The 13876-nt window shown below is 35.3% G+C and overlaps 1 protein-coding gene across 1 annotated transcript in view; it reads left to right on the top strand.

The window, feature by feature from the left end:
* The window catches only part of LOC144432597 (transcription initiation protein SPT3 homolog), a 71303-nt gene that overhangs the window by 55272 nt on the left and 2155 nt on the right, over positions 1-13876 (top strand). The window contains exons 4-8 of the mRNA XM_078120848.1: positions 8413-8602; positions 8999-9217; positions 11556-11671; positions 12109-12456; positions 13574-13687. Of these exons, the coding sequence (XP_077976974.1) occupies positions 8413-8602; positions 8999-9217; positions 11556-11671; positions 12109-12456; positions 13574-13687 (987 nt within the window). The remainder of the gene's footprint in view (positions 1-8412; positions 8603-8998; positions 9218-11555; positions 11672-12108; positions 12457-13573; positions 13688-13876) is intronic.

Genomic DNA, 13876 nt, shown 5'->3' with positions numbered 1-13876 from the left:
GAATGAAAACGTGTATTTTGGAAATAATATAATGATAATATCTGCTCATGTATGAAAAATTGAGAAAAGTAAATATTATGGTAACTGGAACATTTTGACTCCAATGTTCTAAGTGATCATGTTAAAACGTGGAATGATCACAGTATAAATCCATTCAGACAAGGAAAGTATGAGTGACCTAAGGGACATTTGTCACTACAAGTCGCTAGACCTTAGGTCAGGAGTATTTTCTGGCTGAATGAAGGAAAATATTGGAGAATAACATAATTATACCAGCGCCAGTAATATCAAAGAAATTTCAGGGAAAGTAATGGCAAGTTTGAACGGTTTGACTCATATTTCGAACACAGCAGAACCAGTGACATAAAAATACATGTGTTGTCATGACATAGAACAACCAGGGTATTAATTTGAATATTTTTTTGTTCAACTTTGCTTCTACACGTACATGGTATAATGTGAGTTATTTCAAACATTTAGCATCTGTACATTGTTGTACAAGTCTTCAACACTTACAATGCAGACATCACAAATTAGTAAAATATTCAGGGGCAGTAAAATACATTAATCTCCCACCTCACAACATAATATGAAAGATGAGACTTTTAAATAGCAAATTTTAAAACTCAAACTGTAGATCAGACCCTGATTCTTAGTATAGAGGTTTTATTACAAAGGAGTAAAGAGGTAAAACCTGATAAATAGAAAATTTGAAAACAGACAGTGTCATGTATTATGAATAAAGACAGGTGATAAGAAAGACGATGATGTATTGTTATTTTAATATGAAATAGACAAGGTGATATAATAAATTATTTCATTTATATTCATACATTAAAAATGACACTGTTCAGATAGGATATAATATCGATTGTTTTTTTTACAATGTTCATGAACTTACTGTAGTTTGATAATAGAATTGTTTCGTTGACTGCACTGCTCTACGACACACACCATGTCATCCAGGGTTGCCTTGTGTTTAGATTATCCATCAGTTTACCATGGTTCATGCACAAGCCAAGTTTAATACCATGAAACAGATAATGTAACAGAGTTACATTAGTTTAAGGTCATTCTGGGTCATGACAACATATGTCAAAGTCATTGTTTCGTTGTGTTCAAAATATTGGTCAAAAATATTCAAAATTGTCGTTATTTTCCAAAAATTTTCATCATGATTTTCCACTTTTTTTCTGAATTTAATCTTGCACAGTTACATTGTATTAAGTACCAATATTTTACTTTAGTCAGGTGGAAAATACTCAAATACACTACTTGTTTTCAACTCAAAAGTTACAAAACATTTTTGTGTCACCTACATGTATGATGTTCAAAATAATGGTTAAAAATATTCAAAAATCATCATTATTTGACAATTTTTTTTCATTAATGTGCAATTTATTTCCGAATTTTATCGTGCACAGGTGTACTTATATTATTTGCCAATATTTTGCTTCATTCAGTTGGAAAATACTCCGACATTCATAGGGGGTTTTGTCACTACTTGGTTTTAAACTCAAAGTTACAAGGCACTTTTGTATCACCTGTGGTGTTCAAAATATAGGTCAAAAACATACAAAATTGTAATTTTTTCCAAAATTTGTCTTCATTATAGTTTCCATTTTTTTCTGAATTTAATTATACACATGTATACTTATATTATTCTGGAATATTTTGCTTCATTCAGCTTGAAAATACTTGTGACAGAAGGATTTTGTCATAACCTGTTTTTGACCCACGTTACAAGGCACATTTAGTGCCACCTGTACTTTCTTTCATCTGAACCCCAACGTGTAGACAACACTGCGTGGCTGAATGAAGAAAAATATCAGGGAATGATATCTCTAATTGTCTTACATTTGGAATAAATGAGTATGAATGGAACAAAAAGGCAATAATTTAGAGTTGAGTTGTTTGAGGTTGAAGTGAGGTACTAGGAGTACATTTAGAGTGTAATTTAGTAGTCTCTAATGGTGTCTATTTATCAGACAGAGAGAGGATACAGAGATGTTATCCTGGTATTTATGATTCCCCACAGACTGCGCCAGCTTATTAGCCGGCTCTGACTCCGGTACTCATATCTCCACATTCATCACCCTACAATAGCTCTAGGTGATGTCCATGTCATATTTCATGTCAGTTGGTGTCCTCCTAAGTGTCTGTCGGTGTCATCTTTGTGTCTGTTGGTGTCATCCCATTGTTGACTGTATCATCATATAGTTTTAATAGTGCCAACATATAGTTTAACAGGGTTATCATATTGTCTGCCAGTGTCACTGCTTTGTCTGCCAATTTCATCATAAATTCTGCCACGGTTGTCATAATTGTTCACGTTATCAGTTTAAGATACTAACGGTTCATCTTCTATTCAGGCAGTGTCATCGTAGTCTGTCTGTGGCATCACATTGTCTCTTAAGTCGCTGTTTTTGTCTGCAAGTGTCATCATGTTGTCAGCCATTGTCTTTGTATTGTCACCAGTGTCTTTGTATTGTCTTATATTGTCTGGCAGTGTCTTCGTATTTTCAGCCAATGTCTTCATATTGTTTGGCAGTGTCTTATATTGTCTGGCAGTGTCTTCATATTTTCAGCCGATGTCTTCATATTTTCAGCCAGTGTCTTTGTATTCTCAGCCAATGTCTTCAAATTGTCTATCTGTGTCATAGAATCATCTCTAAAAGACCAATAAAGTTGAAATCACCAACAGTACATTGTATTTATCAAGTCCTGTTTTATGTTCAGTTACAAAATGTAAAAATTCAAAATATATACGATTTGGAAACAAATTGAGGCAACAGCCACAAATAAAATGTATTCATGTTTGTGGTTTAGGTACACTTACAATTTACACTTTGAAACTTTGACTGTACCCAAATTTGTACAAAACTGGAAAGATTGACATGGTCACATACTCATTTGCTAGTTACAAAATTTCTGAAGGTCCACTTCAGATTGAAATTAAAATTTAAGTTAAAAAGAAATCAGTTGTCTGGTGGAGCTATAGAAACATTTTCTGCAGATGGCTAATGTTAATGGCTCCATTGATAAGATAACACAAATGTGAGAACCTGGGATTAAAACCTGGGCCTTTAAAGGTGATTCAAAATGCTCACATTCACTATCGCTAATTTGCTAGACGACATGTTTGTGAAATGCATTCTGGTTTTAAAACTTTTCAAAAGCGTCTGCAAACACCTTAAAATGACCCTTTTTCAGTCACTTCCCTTCGGATTTACTTCGAGAGTTGGCGGGTATTTCCGGTCCCACCTAGACCACGGGATTTTATGACGTCATAAAGAGACATGGATAGCACGTAGCCTATGGCGAGCGTAGTCACTAGGTGAACAAAACTCAACAGCATTGTGAAAAAATACATTGCTAGTGGTTGTAACAGACATCAGTAAACAAAAACTACACTCTACATGTCTTATTAACCAACATTTACCGATATTTACTCACACTTTCTGACTAATTGGCAGTGTCTGTGGGTATAAATGCTAAAATATGATCTCCCCATATTATGGCAAAATAAATCAAAACGGCTAGACTACAGTGTAGATATACATAAACACTTGTAATGTCGCTCGCGTGTTTCAATTTATTTATCTGATTTTTTTTATTATTTGCCGAGGAGAAGCATTACAATATCTTCGACAGGCATGGCGTCGACAGCATATTATAGCCCATTATACTCGACTATACTCACTGATGTCGCCTTTTGAACGGCGCATTTAGCAACAAAGTAAACATATTTATCTTGAATAAATATACTAGCTATTAGATTGCCATATCATCAGCAATAAAATTGTAAAGAATTGAGGAAATTTCGGGAGTTTAGTGTTGTCATTTACATGACTTTAGCAACTCGTCTGGAAGAAAACTTGTATGGTTTCCCTTGTTGCGATATCACTTAATTTAATGCAACAAGCCTATTTAATATTCATTAGAAGAATTCTGTAACGAATCATGGTATTCGAAGTGTACAGTTTAGGAAACCAACAAATCAAATATCGCGATGTGTTCATGATATCAAATACGATTGGACAATATTGACGTCGGCAATCAAGGTCGTGACCCCAGCACATGGTTATGAAAGAAAGCCTGCAACTAGATACTTGGCTAGCCACGTCCGGTCCCGTTTCTCAGGGTTTGTTTTGAAGTTAGAGACGTTATTTCTGTACGACTTGAAGAATTTTACAATATATCTGATTGATAAATATGGATTACATCAACACGTGGATAAATTTAACCCGACACGAATGTGCGCTGTGCTCTCCCGATTCCATGTACGTACATTGTACATACACTGCTTCAGCTTTGATCGGCGGCCTAGTATGAGCTTACTGCCGCGGCTGCGGTGACTGCACAAAACTTGACAACACTACCCCTCTACCGATATATAATAATCACCTGTATACCGTGATAAAAACAAGCAATAATTCGAGTCCCCAACAAGTCGATGAGACCTACTTCTGTTCTGTCCGATCCGAATGCGAGTTTCTTAGGTTTTATATGGGTTTCAGACTCGGACTAGAGTATTACGCCCTAGACAATAATAGATGTAAACTTGTGTTCACAAGCCAAACATGTGACAATACAAGACCACAACGAAAACTGTGAAAAATTTGCAGGTCAGTCTCATTTTATATATGGACAACAAAATTAGGTCAGTCACAGTTCCATTTACATGTACATGATGCAATGACTCGGAGCGTACTTCCATATGCTCGGAGCAAATCGAATCAATTAGTGTATTATGGGACCAACAAATATATTGTGGCACATGTCCCGATACGCCTTCTTGAAGTTTCCCATTGGTATTCTAATAGCTAGTATATTTATTCGAGATGAAATATGTTTACTTTGTTGTTAAATGCACTGTTCAAAAGGCGACGCGAGTACGATTGGGCTAAAATATGCCATCCTTGGCCCGGGGATGCCGTCAAACGTCACCACGGTATCGTAATGCTTCTTGTCGGCAAATAATAAAAAATCAGATAAATAAAAGTCAATGAATGTGAAACACGCGACATTACGAGTGTTTATATATATCTAGTCTAGCCGTTTTTGATTTATTTTGCCATAATATGGGGAGATCATATTTTAGCATTTATACCCACAGACACTGCCAATTAGTCAGAAAGTGTGAGTAAATATCGGTAAATGTTGGTTAATAAGAGTTAAATAGAGTGTAGTTTTTGTTTACTGATGTCTGTTACAACCACTAGCAATGTATTTTTTCACAATGCTGTTGAGTTTTGTTCACCTAGTGACTACGCTCGCCATAGGCTACGTGCTATCCATGTCTCTTTATGACGTCATAAAATCCCGTGGTCTAGGTGGGACCGGAAATACCCGCCAACTCTCGAAGTAAATCCGAAGGGAAGTGACTGAAAAAGGGTCATTTTAAGGTGTTTGCAGACGCTTTTGAAAAGTTTTAAAACCAGAATGCATTTCACAAACATGTCGTCTAGCAAATTAGCGATAGTGAATGTGAGCATTTTGAATCACCTTTAAGGAATATTATGCAGACCAACAATGCCAAAGTTTTCAGTTTCAATGTGTGCTTGAAAAGTTTAACCAGAACACTAATATTTATATGAACGGTAATATGCTAATAACACATCCAGGATTTTAATATAAGTTATATAAATCTACAAGTAATATTTCATTCGTTCCAGACGATAAACTTTGTCAAATAGTCAATTCACTAGGTTGATATGGCCATGCAGTATTGCCGTAAGCACTGGCACAAAATCTGTCAACTCAAACAGGAAAATGTGTATATTAATTTTCAAAAAAAAATAAAAATTGTCAAATATTATTACAGTAGAGTACATTGAACTTTACAAAAAAAAATGTATTCTGTACGGTACTGCATTTTGGGTTAGCAGTAAATCACATACACGCATTTGTAAATTTTGCTATTTTTGATGATATCCAGATATACATGTATTGTTTGTATTAGGACCAACGACACCCTGCCAACACCATGTTGTGATGCCTAGAGCAGTTTTACACAATTTATGGGGGAAAGTGGGAGTTTACAAGCTAATAATTCAGTCATTCTGACATAACAATGTGTAATGATAGACAATAACTTTGTATGTTGTATTCACAGAGTTGAACAGCTTGTCAGTGTTCAATGTGATATGGGTAAAGGATCCTGCTGTGTTGTGTGTTGTGTTGTGTTTCTGTTACTGTTAGTCTTGAGTTGAAATATATCTTTGTGTCAAAATATAATGTCCCATGAGTGAAACACCAAGCCGACATCATTTCTACCGTAGTAGCATTGTACTCGGCATTTATAGTTATTACACAGGTTTATACTAGATAACTTGGCAAGAGTACATGCATACATAAGCCATCCAATGATTCAGTCATTTTGAGATGTCTAACAGACAATAACTCTGTGGCTGTGTGTATGCATACATAGTATATTACACTGTAGAGTGTAAAGACACCTAGAAGTAGACAGGCCAATAATTCTATTTGTGATGCAGCCTAATAGACAATAACTTTGCAGCTCTTTTACCGTGGTCTGAGTCACACAGGAGTGTCAATGAGGTGAAGGGAAGAGTTGACCCCATAAATCCACCACAACAACAAATCAGACATATATGTGTGTGTGTGTGTGTGTGTGTGTATTTACGTTTATATATATATAGGGACAGTCCGTTCATTGTACAAATCAAGTACATATATGTATGTATGGATCGTAAAATTATGTACTACATTGAGCATGTATTTATTTATAAGGTGAAATTGTAATTTGTATGCCCATGTCCAGACAGTGAATTTTAATTTATGCATTTATTCACAAAGCAAGACTTTTGATTTGCTCATTTAAAACTAGGTACATTGTATGTCTAGAAAGTGAATTTATGTAAATTAATCAATTTTATTTATAAAGTCAAACATGTAGAGGTAGTAAATTCATGTATGTTATGCATTAAAATACAGTTCTAAATATGTGATATCGTTCAGAACAAACTGAACACTGTAAAATCGAACATTTTCCCATGGCAAAATATCTAAGTTTAGAGGAAATAGAGACATGGCAGTTACTTAATTTATGTTAATTTATGCATTTATTCATAAAGGAAGTCTGTGATTTGCTAATTTAAAATTAGATATGCAGAGAAAGTGGCTGTGTAAATTAATTATTCATGTATTCATAAAATACAGTGATATGCAATCTACCCAATCAGCACTTCTCTTAGTTTATAAATCAATTGCATGTGACAGACAAAAAAATAAATAAAGAGTTATGTGATTGGTTAGTAAATGAACATCAGCAGTCATCAGTACTTTTGGTTTTTTATGATCTAAAAACAGAGTGAAGGAAAATTTTCCAAATTTACATGTTTTCCCCCAGATACATTGTTGTACCATTTTCATTGGGAAGTGAATAGTAGATTTTACTCAGTTACTGTCGTTACAAAAAAACAATAAATAAATTCCATCGATAGGACACTTTCATTTTTACTACTCCAGAGTTTACAATTCTTGTTAAGTGCAATAAATAGCGTATCACTTCATTCTAGAAGGTTAAAATAGAACAAGAAGGCCAACTTATTCTTACGCATGTAATACATGTGATGTGATGTGAAGTTGTGATGTCGACCAAAAAATTGAATATTCATTATTTTTATGACAAACCTAAGTGGTAGAATTATATTATTGCAGGTACCAAGAATTGGAAAGTACAGAACGGCAGAAATTTGTAAAAAAAAAAAAAAAAAAAAAAAAAAAAATAGAATATTCCAAAGAGAAAAAAGGACAACCAAAGTCAGATTACGATTAAACTTCAGGTGTGAAAAACAGTTATCTGGCGGAACTATAGAAAAAGTTGGTCCAGAACAAAAAGAACAATCCTATGTAATTCTTATGGTTCCATTGATAAGATAACACTAATATTAGAACCTGGGATTGAAACCTGGGCCTTTAAATGCTCAGTTTTGACAGTATATGATTGAAAAACAATTGTCCGGCATAGCTATAGAAAAATTTGGCCTAAAACAAAAGAAGAATCCTATCTAAGCCGTACGGTTCAGCTGATAGATACAAAATGTAACACTACTTATTTTATGTGAGAATTTAGGGTTCAAACATTCATCTTTTAAGGTCCTCGTCGTAATAGGATTTAAATGTACAGCAATTAAAAACAGTTGTCTGACAGGACTATACAAAAAGTTCGTTGTATTTTATTACTCATGTCTTGCAGTAATGTGAGAACCAAGGATTGAATCTGGGGCCTTTAAGTATTCCACTGAATATAAAATCATGCATTTCGCATTGGCGAATTTTCTCCCACTAAAATACAGAAAGTAATACTATTCAAAATCATTCCTTCATTGTATTTCATCATCCATCATGTCATCTCTAATATCGTGGGTTTTTTATCATTCACAGCTGTTGAAGGCAGCAGAGGTGACAGGCATGAGGGCAGCCAGATTTATTAGTTTAGAAGATTTTCTCTTCCTCATGAGAAAAGAGAGAGACAAACTCAAACGATTACTGAGATTTATTAGTATGAAAGATTTGAAGAGTAAACTAAATAAATCAACCAGTGTGGATGATGAAGATGTGTATGCTGAATCAGGTAAGATAGCCAATAGGAATGCTCTTTTTAAGTCATGTGATATTGAATCAGGTATGATAGCCAATAGAAATGTTGTATTTAAGTCATGTGATACTGAATCAGGTAAGATAGCCAATAGAAATGTTGCATGTAAGTCATGTGATACTGAATCAGGTAAGATAGCCAATAGAAATGTTGTATTTAAGTCATGTGATACTGAATCAGGTAAGATATTGAAACACATATCACATGTATAAGATAGGTGATATGTAATATGTATTTCTGAATGAATATCTTATACATGTGATATTGGCTATCTTACCTGATTCAGTATCACATGACTTAAATACAACATGAGATATATGTTTCAATATCTTATACATGTGGTGTTTCAATGTGTTTATTTCATTATTGCAGTGACCGGAGACATCAAACCCATGGTATCAAAACGAAGGAAGATTTCATTTGAATTTTTGAATACAATTGATCAGACAGGAGAATTGGTAGCTTTGTTTGATGAAGAAGACCAAGTAGATGATATCAAACAAGAAAGATTAGAAAGAGCAGAAAAGCAATCACGGCATATGGACACCACAACATACCAGGAATACACGGAATGCAGACAAATCAATTTCCGTAAGTCATATTCTATAAAATATGTGATACAAGCTGACATCATGAACTTTTTTTTAGTCTGACAAAAATATGTCTATGAATGTTGTAAGTCATGTAGGTATGAAGTTAACGATGAAGTAATTACAGTCTATCGCCAGATCATCAGTCAAGCTAAAGAAGTGTCCAGGATAGAACAGGACATGGAACTGTTGCCATTCAAAACAAAACCATTGCCATTAAAAAACAAAACCATTGCCATTCAAAATGAACTGTTGCCATTCAAAACAAAACTGTTGCCATTCAAATTGAAAGTGTTGCCTCAAAATAAAACTTGCCCCATTCAAACCCAAACTGTTGTCATTCAAAATGAAACTTGCCATTCAAACCCAAACTGCTGCCATTCAAAACACCAGCAAGTATGATGGAAATACTTAAAATCTTGCTTAGCTTAGCTTACTATCGTAATAATGCTCAGTTGATGCCATTCACAATTATCTCCTGTTCAGAACAGTTGATCGCATAAATAGACATGTATAATAAATTATGTCATCAAATTGTATATTATTCCTGATTACTAAGTGTGAGTTCTGTCAATTGCTGTTAGAAAAGACTGGAAAGGTTATAAGAGTGCTATTTTATCCACAAAAAATCCCAATTATGTTGAGCCCCTGATTGTAGGTGTGAAATGAAAAATCAATGTGGTTGGATTTATTATACCAACTTATATGTACAGCTACACAAATATGTTTACCCACAGGTGACTCAATATTGTTCAGAGTGTACGACCTTACTAAGTCAATTATATCGGGAAAAAAAAAGTTTCGATAAAAATATTGCTGCCAGTGTAGCTTTAATGATAGTCATATACTGGTAGTAATATCTAATGGCTATGTCGTCTATATAGATGTTATTCTGATAACAAAAACCTCGTTATATAATCTAACTCAGAATCTAGTATGAAATGTAGCTATTAACAGTTATCACAATATTAATAGCTTTCCATTTCAGAGCTTAATGGAGACTTTCACTTTACCTGAAATGTCATTTTATTATTGATAACAGTGTCAACCTGTTCTGTTGTATGATATGGGTATCTCAACACATTACTGGAGCAATTGAAATAACAAACCATTACTTGTAATGTCTGTGATGAAAATACATTAGAGGGGTACAAGCACAATTTTATACATTTTTCTTGGCAGTGGGTTCCTACATGGTATCATTACAATTTACACCTCCACTCAAAATCGTTACTCTAGAAGTCCTGATATGCATGAGATGAAATTTTAAATATCATCCACAGCCACCCACACAGTCATTAACATCATGTCTTTGTTAATCAATCACAAAATTCTAACCAATAACACAGTCCCTCATAAAGTTAGTGTTTATTGGGGCAGTTACTGTAATGTCAAAATATGGCATATTTGTCAGCTCAGGATGCTACTTATACACTGTTTATGGTTCACTGATTGGATGAACAACTTTTTTGTGCTGATTGAGGGACTTTGACCAGACTGTGGTTTAGTTAGAAACCACGTTGGCATCCAGACTAGGGGGGTGCGTGGGAGGGGGGGGGGGGGGGGGGGGGGGGGTTGATATTGTGCAGTATATTAAAGAGAACCTGTAATAGTCTAGATATAGAGAAGCATATTTAACAATTACAATGTCTAATTTATTGGTATTTTAACAATTTCCAGTGAATGCATGCATTGTTGGTTGTCTGTTTAAATAAATGATACTCCAGTGAGTTACATCTAGTGTAGTTCTAATTAGTCCTTATAAAGCTAGAAGTGATGTTTGTGGATGAAAAGTTCAAGAAGGTCGGTTTCCATCACAAGACTGTATTTGAAAATGTTACGAAGAATCAAATAGATAACGAAAATCGATCGAAACATTTTTGCGAGAATGTTATCGTAGAAAGAATGGTGGTCAAACTAACTCTTCTAAAAGAGTTGGTGCCTTTAAGTTCCAGAAGGAATATTAGTAGTACATGTAGTAGGCCATCCTCTAACCATCCCCCACCCCCAACCACTCCACCACCACCACCACCCCTTTACAGGCCAGGATTTTACTGCAAGGTTCTGACATTAGTGTTATGTGACCAGTGGAGCCATACAGATTACATAGAATCATTCCTTTGTTCTAGACCAGCTGTTTCTATAGCTCTGTCAGACACAACTGTTTGTCATACCTATACCTAGATTTTAATTCTAATCCAGAGTCACGTGGGCCTTTGAGAATTTGATCCAAATGTAAAATGTTATTTCATTGATGGTTTGTTTATTATTGTCATGTAAATTCACTGTGTATAATTTGTTTATAAATATTAAATTACAATGTTTTGTTTCTGTTTCAGATAAGAAAGCTAGTAAGTTTAAAGACTGGTTGGATTGTTCCCATCTAGTTGACATCAAACCTAATCCATTGGCCATAGAAGTACTGTGTTACTTGGCCTATGAAACAGTGGCACAGGTAATAACGTTATGCATTGATGTCTCCAGTGTCCAAGTAATCTACAAACTAACTAACTAACTAACTCTCTCTCTCTCTCTCTCTCTCTCTCTCTCTCTCTCTCTCTCTCTCTCTCTCTCTCTCTCTCTCTCTCTCTCTCTCTCTCTCTCTCTCTCTCTCTCTCTCTCTCTCTCTCTCTCTCTCTCTCTCTCTCTCTCTCTCTCTCTCTCTCTCTCTCTCTTTCTCTCCACACAAATCATTTTAAGGCAAGAAAAATATGTTGTTTATTTATTTTATGTTATTTTCAACCATTTCATGGGTTGTAAGTTTGATGTTTGTACATATATAAAGAATCAGTATTGAATTCCACAGTCCGGGATTACCATTATCTTTATCATTGGAGCCAATAGGGATTAAAGAAACTCATAATCTTAATCCTGCCTCTAATCTCTTGATAGGTGGTGGATCTATCGTTACTAGTCAAGAGAGATATGGAGGGTTTAATCAGTGATCCCTTCATCCAGGCAACACCTCCAAGTTGTGTCAGTGACATCGGTTTACCTTCACCAACAACTGTTATTAAACCTATGCCAATAGTACAGCCAGGTTCTCCAAATCATTCACCCCCCTCTACACCGACCACCCCTACTAGTAGTGTGGTATCACCATTTCTGTCATCGTCAACTACCAATCTCAATGCTTCGTTTAATAGTAACTCATCTAACGGGTCGGCACAGCAGTCAATCAGTAGTCTATCTAGCTCACAACAGAATACAACAAAACCAAAACCAAAGAAAAGGAAAAAGGTGAGTACACTAGAAAGAGAGGATCCAGTTTACTTCACTTAGTCTTGTGACTTACTCTTTCCTCAATGCCGTAAAGTATACATGAATCAAATAGCAACTAGCTCTGCAAGTACGTTAAGGGACGTGTATTCAGGGCGATGGTACGACACTGGTAATCCAGCCTTCAGTTTCCTAAGATAAATGCAAACTAAATCTGTTGTTCTTCAATGTGGTAGATTACAAAAGTGGGTGATAGCAGTTCCCCTGTGTTGCAGTTCTAATCACCCTGTGATCAACGTAGCTAGTGTAAACATTGGAAGTCCCAAAACAACATTGCAAGTTTATAGACCTCTAAATAAACTAAGAAGATGCCTCCCTACTGAGACTATAATAAAACCAATGTCCATTCAACACCATATCATTGTTGTATCAACATGTTGCAACAATAGTTTTAGTTCGTAGCTACATGTATCCTACTAGAAAACCTGAAGGCTCAACTACCAAGGTAATATACATTCATGCTGGGCATAGACCGCAGGCTGGGCATAGACCACAGGCTGGGACCACACACACTTATTCATGATCTAACGGTACAACACTATGAAAACTAATGTCCTACCTGCAAGATCTTAATTCTATAAAGTTTGCTATGATGTGAAAAGTTGAAACTGTAATGAACCATTATTGAGACGAGTTGAAATTGGGGTGGGTTGATGTGAGACTAGTTGAAAATGGGGTGGGTTGATGTGAGACGAGTTGAAAATGGGGTGAAGTGATGTGAGACGAGTTGAAAATGGGGTGAGTTGATGTGAGACGAGTTGAAAATGGGGTGGGTTGGTGTGAGACGAGTTAGAAGTGGGGTGGGTTGATGTGAGACGAGTTGAAAATGGGGTGGGTTGGTGTGAGACGAGTTAGAAATGGGGTGGGTTGATGTGAGACAAGTTGAAAATGGGGTGAATTGGGGTGAGTTGATGTGAGACGAGTTGAAAATGGGGTGGTGATTGTGAATCACATATTAGATCAGGTATAATACAGTGCCATCTATTAAAGAAGTTTGATCCGTTATATCTCATGTTGCATATTTATTTACTTTATTTATTTACTTATTTATTTATTTATTTATTTATTTATATCTTAGAGTGGTGCAACGTCAACATTAGAAAGTGGTAGTTGTAACGCTATCCAACCATTACATATAAGAGAGGCAATAAGACGATACTATCAGTGTATAGGACCAATGGCGGCATTCTCAGTAAGTAGTACTTTTAGTGGTCACCACGTGTAGTCAGATCTTATACTTTGGTAAATATCATATACCAAGGATTATTTCCTTTGGATCTCAGCTGACTCAGTGACGTTTAAACATAAACTTACTAGTAATTTCAGCAGGAGTGCACCACAAGAACTAATTTATTTACAAATCAAAAGGTGTCAATCATCT

The sequence above is a fragment of the Glandiceps talaboti genome, chromosome 3 (genome assembly GCF_964340395.1).
Source record: "Glandiceps talaboti chromosome 3, keGlaTala1.1, whole genome shotgun sequence".
Classification (NCBI taxonomy): Eukaryota; Metazoa; Hemichordata; class Enteropneusta; family Spengelidae; genus Glandiceps; species Glandiceps talaboti.
Note: the sequence above shows the minus strand (reverse complement) of the source record. Positions and strands in the feature narration are given on the sequence as shown.